The sequence below is a fragment of the Eurosta solidaginis genome, chromosome 4 (genome assembly GCF_040869045.1).
Source record: "Eurosta solidaginis isolate ZX-2024a chromosome 4, ASM4086904v1, whole genome shotgun sequence".
NCBI classification, from domain to species: domain Eukaryota; kingdom Metazoa; phylum Arthropoda; class Insecta; order Diptera; family Tephritidae; genus Eurosta; species Eurosta solidaginis.
Genome location: NC_090322.1, coordinates 138,473,888 through 138,483,368, shown reverse-complemented (window position 1 = coordinate 138,483,368; position 9,481 = coordinate 138,473,888). Strand labels below are relative to the sequence as shown.

The 9,481-nt window shown below is 37.4% G+C and overlaps 1 protein-coding gene across 1 annotated transcript; it reads right to left on the bottom strand.

The window, feature by feature from the left end:
- Window positions 1-3,284: 3,284 nt before the first annotated feature.
- Window positions 3,285-9,231, bottom strand: LOC137248210 (uncharacterized). Its single transcript, XM_067779084.1, has 3 exons — window positions 8,916-9,231; window positions 3,582-3,891; window positions 3,285-3,510 (listed from the first exon to the last, which is right to left on the bottom strand). Exons 1-3 carry the CDS (start codon window positions 9,159-9,161, stop codon window positions 3,368-3,370), a joined length of 699 nt encoding a protein of 232 aa, XP_067635185.1. The 5' UTR covers window positions 9,162-9,231; the 3' UTR covers window positions 3,285-3,367.
- Window positions 9,232-9,481: the final 250 nt, after the last annotated feature.

Genomic DNA, 9,481 nt, shown 5'->3' with positions numbered 1-9,481 from the left:
GAAACCCTTCGATTATGTTTCTGCCATGAAAAATGCGACTGCGCCCTATTTGAGTCGTTAATAAACCGAAAAGGGACTAGGTTTCATATGTTCCCATATGGGTACAAATGGGATAGATTCTATTGATAAATGGGTACAATTAGTCTCTTCATAGGACATGTTGACACAAAAGGAACAATTCAACTCATATAAAGAGATCAAAACTGGCATTGGGCGCATACTCCTTTGCGACTAATCCCGGATTCATCCTAGACTAATCGCACTTTTTGCAGGGTATTGCACGCACTGAAATAGTCGTAGTAGTAGTGGTAGAAGATGGGTCAAATTCTTGACTTTAAACAACTTTTATAAAACCCAGATTACATCTTTTAATTATTTTCTTACTTTTTATCAAATTGAAGTAAACATTACTTTTAATTTTTTACTAGATGAATGAAGTGTTTATCCTGTAATGGTTTTTGGGGAAAAAAATGAATGAAACGCTTAAAAAGTTGTCTTAAACTTCTAACTTTATTTTCTTAGCCTTAAAAGTTTTTATTAAATTTTTTTTTTAGCTTTTATTTTTTCTTAATCTAGCCTTTTTTCTGAAAGAGTCCGGCCAACAGTGTATGATATATGTATGTATAAATTCTTAATTTTTGCCCTCTTATCGTATTCAACGGGTGCGTCTCCAATCGCCAGATGTGCTAGCCTTTCGACATCCAACGCAAACTCCTGCAAAGTCTCATTAGTTTTTTGGCAGTGAGTTTGCAACTCTATTTGGAATATCTGCTTTCTGCGTTTGTTTCCGTAACATCGTTCGACAGAGTCCATCAATGCTTCATAATTGTCTCATTTTTCCTCTGGCATGGTCTTTAAGATTTCAGCAGCAGGTCCTTTCAATTCCAGTTGTTCACTGCTGCGGTCTTCTCAAACTGTTGCTTAAAGACCTTGAAAGGAACAGAACCTTCAAAGGATGGAGCTTTTACCTTCGGATTACTTGCTGAAACAGTGGGGCGATTAAGTGTCAACTTCTGGATACGACCTCTCAAGAGGCTATATCGGCCTAAATTTTTTTCTCAAACTGTATTATGTTTCGTCCATACGTCCATCAGGCTTTCACGATATATGCGTCTCTTGTGCTACGAGTTGTAATGTTATGCGTGTCCCATGGTATCAATGGCCAATGATTTCGAAATCAGCTGTCTGTTCATTCAATTGTAAACCTTGCAAAACATAAAAAAATTCTTCATATCACCAACCAACTTCATTTTTTTTTTATAAAAGTTCCGGAACACACCTAATATGTCGTTTCATTTATGCAATATCAGAGCCACTGATGATCTGATACGAAGCTTTTATTCTCTCTCAATTCGTTTCCAGGAATGGGGCTCGAAGTCAGCTGTCTGTTCATTCAATTGTAAACCTTGCAAAACATAAAAAAATTCTTCATATCACCAACCAACTTCATTTTTTTTTTATAAAAGTTCCGAAACACACCTAATATGTCGTTTCATTTATGCAATATCAGAGCCACTGATGACCTGATACGAAACTTTTATTCTCTCTCATTTCGTTTCCAGGAATGGGGCTCGAAATCAGCTGTCTGTTCATTCAATTGTAAACAAAAGTTCATTCGTTGTAAACAAAAGTTCATTCGTTTCCAAGAATGGGGTCTGAAGTCAAATTATTCATCTCTTTTTTTCCTTTTTCGATTGCTGCAATAGATATAGATTCAAAATAACTCCACTTAGTTAAAGCCACAAGTGAAACTCTCTTATCAGAAAGAACTAGCTTCTACCTTTGAGCTGTATAAAATCATTTCTTAATTGTTTTTTGTTCGAATTCTTTCAATTAGTTGAGCTAATTTGAGTGCTTAAAGATAAATTCGATACGTTTATTTGTAATTATGTCAAAATTGTGTTCTGAAGTTAATCATTAATTTATATTACTGACTTCCATGGCAAAAATTGATTTTGAACTTTCGGCCATGATCGCCCCCCCCCCTCATCTGGAGACCTGTATCCGCCCCTGCATGGTATTTGCACTATTATGCAAGCTGAAACGCCACGTGTTTTCTGTTCTTCCAGTTGCGATGTCATACCTGTCTTTTGTTCTTCCAGCTGCTTCTTCGCTTCCACTTTTGCTATTGCCCCTTCCCTGTCAGGATAAAAGACATACTCCTCCACATAAATTCCCTCCGACTCCATAACCTCTCGTAGTCGTGCCTGAAGTTCGAATTTATTGCCGTTTGTATTCAGTCCACGGATCTCCGACTTCTTTTTCAGTTGTTGGATCTTCAATTCAACTCAACTTGGTCATGTCTTTGTTGTCCTCTAAAACTCCCGAATATATTCAACAATTGTCGATACACTCGAATGCTCTGTATATAAAACGCTCTTAATAAACGATAGCAATGCCGTTAAAAATTTAATGTATTCGCGTACTTCACTTATCGATCTGCTTTTATACTCTCCGTTGCCTCGTATGCCTATTTCTCCCAAGGTCTAGACTTTTCGCGAACAGCCTTCTCGATTAGTTGTATATTTACTTCTGTCATCTGCTTTTTATATTCGCAATTGTCTTCAATGTACATAAATGTGAGTAATGTCATCTGCGCTCTTCGTTACTGTATATGTGTGGGAGCAGTGCCGTCTGCGGTCATTGATTTTGTGTACATGCATGTGTAGCTATTTAATCCGTTATCTGCTCACATTACTGCTGTGGCTGTACTTCATTTATTTACTTGCGGCATAGTGACGTATCGAAACTGATAATATTCGCAACAATATGTTGGTATTATGCATTCTATATGAATTAAAGCTCTGTATGTAGATGTTTTTAGCATTTTTCCATCAAGCGTACTTAAAACGAAAAATGTTCAATTGTTATGCTGCATAACTTATGCATTCAAGTTTACCTATGTATATTTCAACATTCGGATACACCTTCAGCAGCCATTCTTCAAATAGTCGACGATGACTAGTTATTCGAATAATCGACAATGTACGATTTCAACTAATCGAATTCTGAACATCGAATATTAGGGGGTTGGAATAATTCGATTAAACGAATATCAGAGCTCTATCAGCACGCTATTGGTTCGTTGCTTTACTTATTACTAGTACAGTGTCAGTCTAAGTCCTAAAGACCGGTAAGTTCCACCTACTTCTGCAAAGGTGGCTAAAAATGTGGTACGAGCAAAATAAGTTCCCAATATATTCTTGATTTAGTTGAAAATTATTTTATTCTTATTTTCAGATTTTACATTTGTTTTCTTTTAATAAAGCTCTATAGCGCTTAATTTCATTTAATAGGTTCAAAACTTTAAATATTAATTTTAAATGTATTGTACATTTCTTTTACAAATATATGGTAAGTAAATATTTTAGAAAACATCGAAATATTCACTATCGACTTCGATGACTGTGAAATTTTCTTGATTGCCAAACATCCACCACTGATGCAATATATTACGTATGAGTAGAAAGCGAGTTGTTATAAATTCAAAAAAGTGAAAGAAAAGTGCACCTATAGAGAGGAAGCGTAGCATTGATTTTTTTTAAACAAATATTAGGAATAACAATTTTAGAGCTACTTACTTGAAGTTAATAGCGCGCATGATGCCACCACAACTTCCTGCACTGTCAAATGTTCATTTGGACTCGCATTTATTTTGTCCATACATATGAGTACCTGTTGAAGCACCACATGAGCCAATGGCAGCAGTGAAACGCTAAATAATAAATGCTTCATGATGGCACCACCACAACGCGCACAAAAGAGAGCGCGCAACATGCGGCGTATATTCAATTTCTCATCCGGTATATCGAATGGTGTATTGCAGATTTCACAACGCGTATCACGCCGATGTAATATCCAACGCTTTAGACACGGCATATGCACGAAGCCCTGAAATAATATATCTATTAAAAAATTCATCAAAGCATTTTTAGGCCTCAGCAACTCAGAGGACTTTTAATTCAAATAACAGCGTAATAATTTTCAAAGGTGTGTTTTCTCAATTTGATTTTTTTACATTATTTATCATTTTATAAGCGTTAACAACTGCAATGAGACCCAAATCCTCGGGCAGCTTGAGCGCAGACCATGCGGTCATAATAAAGTGGCGAATTTTAACACGACTATGTTGTTAGTAAATAAAGGCACAACAACAACAAAGCAAGCTGCCACTCTTATGTACATGAACAAATCAATCATCATTTACACACATACATACAAGGCAACGAAGAGATAACTCACAAACTTATGTAATCTTCAGCCGAAGTAATTACTCACACTCACACATTCACACGCATATGACTATGAGAAACGCATAAACTACAAATAAGCATGTATATAGCTGGTGACCAAGCAGGAGATTCTAGAAGGTGAAACGTCTAGACTTTTGAAGAAATATGCTGACGAGGCAACAGAGTCTATAAGAGCAGGGCAAGCTGAGGAATGACTAATCAGTTTAATTTAAACACGCAATTAGTTGTGAACTATAAATGTTATTGTGAAGTACTCTCAAAGTAGTATAATAAAGACCATGTTGCATTACTAAATATTGGATTTATTTATTCGACAATTTAGCGATTCGAACATTTGCAGAAGGTGTAGAGTAGCAAGGATTTCCCAAAATTCATTACAATGCATCATACGTGCCACCAGGCAGTTCATTTGAACTATACAAGGCACACGCTGACAACATAGTTTCGCTAGTTATTAATAACCTAAGTGATAATCATCTCTGCGTGCTTGGTGACTTCAACTTATGCAATATTGACTGGTCAACTAATGTTTGTAATTTTGGTCTTACACCTGATAATCTCTCTGCAAATCACGAATTATATTTCATTGACAATTTACTTAGTCTTAATTTATTGCAAATCAACAAATGTGTTAATACTTTAAATATATTACTCGATCTCATATTTATTAGTGATAATATTAATTGTGAAATCAGTGAATGTCCCATCACTCACAAGGACAGTCATCACCTACCCTTGGTTATTAATTTTAGTTTTTATAGTTTTGCACAGGATACTTCTGAAAGCAGATTTACTTTTAACTTTAATTCGTTTGATTTTCCCAGTTTTAATAGTTTTTTGTCTGAAATAAACTGGGAAGTGGTACTTGAAGGACTGGATACTTCTAATAGTTTCCTAACTTTCAAATCTATTCTATTAAATCACTGCCTGCATAAAATTCCTATGAGAAGAATGAGGCCTTACAAACTTCCGTGGTATACGAAAGAGTTGAAAAAATTGAGAAATCTCAGAAATAAATATATGCGTAAGTTTAAACATACGAAAAACCATTTGTTCTTCATTAAATATAAGCAGTACTTGAAGAAATTTAATAATTTGGATAAGCTTCTGTACACCAACTATATTCATACAATCGAGTCTAATATTAAATTGAATCCGAAAACATTTTGGAGCTATATCAAGTCCAAAAAAGGTTGCTCCAGTATACCGTCTGGAGTGTTCCTTGATGGCCACTCAGCGCGAACACCGGGTGATACAGCCAACTTATTTGCGGAGTTTTTTAAATCAAATTTTTCTGCCGACGATAGTTATCAATCGTTTGATGCCTCCTCGAATCTTGACACTGCTCTAAACTTTGGTGCCCTCTGTCTCTCTTCTGATGATATTAGTAATGCTATTCTCAAACTTAAATCTTCGTCTCAAACAGACGTTGATGGGTTCTCTTCAGTCCAGTTAAAAAACTGCCCGACTCTAGTTCTTCCTTTAAGAATAATCTTTAATAAATCTCTATCGTCCGGTACGTTCACTGACGAGTGGAAGCTCACCTCCATTACCCCCGTCTTTAAAAGTGGTAACAAAAATGATGTGCGTAATTACAGACCTATGTATTTCAAAGCTTTCTACCATTTCCAAAATTTTCGAGCATGCTGTTAATGCCAAGTTGAGTTTTGCGGTTAAGTCTTTAATATCTCCCTTCCAGAATGGTTTTGTCGCTGGTAGATCAACAGTTTCAAATCTTGCTGTTTTTAGTGAATATTGTGTTGAATCTTTTTTTGCAGGTTATCAGGTTGATTGCATTTATACGGACTTTTCAAAAGCTTTTGACAAAATCCATCATAGTGTTTTAATTAAAAAATTAGGTTGCCTTGGTTTCCACTCTTCGTTTCTTTTATGGATAAAGTCTTATTTGAGTAACAGACAGTGTGTTGTTTCCATTGATGGCCAATCGTCTAGTCCATTTGTAGCCACTTCTGGGGTTCCCCAAGGGAGTATATTAGGTCCCCTTTTATTTATCTTATTTATTAATGACGAAAGTAGTTGTTTTTCATTCGCGAAGTGTTTGCTATACGCCGATGACTTAAAGCTATTTTCTGCCATTAAGACGCCAGATGATGCCTTAATGTTGCAGAATGATATTAATAAATTGCAGCAATGGTGCCTGAACTCCGGTATCTCTTTGAATCCGTCCAAATGCTTTCAAATGACCTACTCGAAGTCAATTAATCTTCTAATTACAAATTATAGTATCTCTAATTGTGAACTTCAATGTGTTAATGAGATTAAGGACCTTGGTGTTGTATTTGACAATAAGTTTTCTTTTAGTAAGCACATAAATTTCATAACCTCTAAATCATATTCTATGCTTGGCTTTGTTAGGCGCAATGCTACCAAATTCTCTGATCCCTACACGTTTAAGCTACTTTACACGTCTTTTGTTAGATCTAATCTGGAATATGGCGTATTTATTTGGAGACCAAGTAGTCAAACTGCTATTACCAGAATTGAAAGAATACAAAAAATTTTTCTCAAATATGCCATTCGTCCATTAAACTTCTCTGATCCTATACCCGCCTACTCTGCGCGACTTATGCTTTTAAGCCTTAAGTCTTTAGATAATCGCAGATCAATACTCTGCTTGTCATTTACGTATGATATTATTAATGGGTCCGTTGACTGTTCATATTTATTGGATAGGATTCGATTTAATATTCCTCGGAGGTGTCTTCGCAGTTTTTATACATTTTATTGTGACAATTTTAAAACCCACTATTCCAGTAATGCTCTAATTGCTCGTGCTCTCCGTGAGTTTAACTCTATCAGTACTGTTGTAAATCTAGACTTTTCTGCTCCAAAAGCGAAACTGCTAAATATGTTAAAATCTGCTTTCTAAGTACTATGTATTTTTTTTTTCAAATAGCTATCTCTTAACTTTAGTTTGTATCATAGTCTGTAAGGATTTAAGTCCATTGACTAAGTGAAATAAAGAAATAAAGAAATAAAGAAAAATAAATGTAAGGCGCGATTACCTCCGAAGAGATCTAGGGCCGAGCTTCTCTTCCAATTTGCGTCGTGCTCCTCTTGATTTTCCCTACAAATTGGCTGGACGGGACCTACATGTTTTATGCCGACTCCGAACGGCATCTGCAAGGCAGATGAGTTTTCCCTGAGAGCTTTTCATGGAAGAAATACACTCGGAGCGCTTGCCAAACACTGCCAAGGGGCGATCCCGCTTAGAAAAATTTTCTTCTAATTTTAAAACCTTATTTCTAAAATTTTGATGTTGCTTTGCCCGGGGTGCGAACCCAGGGCATACATTGTGGCAGGCGGAGCACGCTACCATCACACCACGGTGGCCGCCAATACAATAGTATAGCGTCATTAAATATTGAACGAACAGGGCGTTATTAGGTTTAACGATCGTTCACTGAAAACCATTTTCACTCAAACGATAACAATGCAACTGTCAAACTATTTCTAAAAATTATAATAAGTAATGGGTCTTAATAGTACAATTTGTCGCTAGATCACATGTGCCATTAATCTGATTGACCATTTCAAACCTATTGTGATTTAAAAAATGAGCTTCGATCACAGCGCTTTGATGGGTTTCTGAGATCCACAATAGAGGAGGAAGGTTGGCGCAAGGGTGCTTGATTGGTAGACGAGGCTATAAACGTGCATACCGATGATTCCAAAGTAATAAATGGAGTCGGGTCCACTGTCCTGATCCGGAAGTAGACGGATTCTACCAGGTAGCAGCTTACTGTAGTGCTTTTAAGTCGGAAGTACTTAGTAGCCGTAACTAAAGCAGTCGAAATACTAGATGAAAATAGCCTAAACTGCAGCCGCATCAATATTTACATTGAGAGCCAAGAAATTATATCTAATAGCACAACGTCCAAGGTGTAATAGAGGGTAAGCAATCTCTGGAAATAATCGGGATAGGGAGAAATATACATACAAATATATGGTAATAGATGGTAATGAAAAAGCGGATGAGCAAGCTAAACCGGGCGCATCCCTCGAAGCTTGCACATAGGCCTATCTATCAGATGGGGTGAGATTAAAAAGCGAGAGTTGCACATGATCGGCCAAGCAGAAAATGCGTGGAACCAAGCGCGGGGCTGAAAACTGTCGATGATAATGTTCAGGCCTTACAATTTTAGACTACCAAAGTTATTCTTATCATTGAAGAGGGAACTGTAGGCCCATTATGGGTATTCTGACTGGACGCTGCCTTCTGGCGTCGCATGCTTTTAAATAAGGCTTTGTCAGTATAGCAGATGTAGGAAGTGCGGGTTGAAGGGGGACTCCAGCTATTGTGAGTGGCAAAGATATCAGATCTTAAAACGGCAAGTAGCACAGGTCCTAGAAAGATTCTAGTATTTGCCAAGCACTACTCGAGTGATTCATGACATTTCAGTTTTTACCCGAAGTACATAGATCCGGTACACCGAGGTACTAGGAAGGCGCATATTGATCCAATTCTTTGCAGTAAATAGCACCATTAAGGTACTAAGCCGATCATAACGGCAGCCTTCTAGGTTATTCAAGACCTTTCTTCCGTGAGGAACTTCGGATCATCCGATCCTCTCGTCTAAATAAACAGGACACCTACACTGCACAACTACTTTTATCCCTTTTTATTCTTTGGGCACTTACCACACTGCCGCGACATTGGCACGGACAACGCGCTAACTGCATTTCGCTACGATGACAACGGCATATACGACACGTATTACCAAATTCATTAGATGATTGAACAGCCTTCACCGATTTGCATTCATCCAATGCATGGACTGGCGTTAGTGCAGTGACATTCAGTGCTGTGGTGGAATTTGTTGATTGTCCTGTTGCTACAACGCTATTGAATAGACGTATGGCGGTCGCCTCCGATAGCCCTTGCATGCCGCTCGTTCTCAAACGTATGGGTGGACGTGTTGAGGTAGTGGGTTGAGTTATTAGAGCGCCAAATGGCGTTGTGCGTGCTCTAGGTAGCAATGGTGTTGGTGGTGGTGGAGGCGGTGGTGGTGGTGGTGGTGATGGAACTGAAGCCGACGCTGGTTGTGCAGCTGCGACGGTTATTGAGGACGGAATAACTGATGGATGAGCTGGCTGCTGCAGCTTGAGGCTTTTGAATTTCAATAATATTGATCAACTGTTAATTTTGCTAGACTTTCTTCCAATATTCATATCAAATTATTTTGAAATATTTTTTCCATTTATTT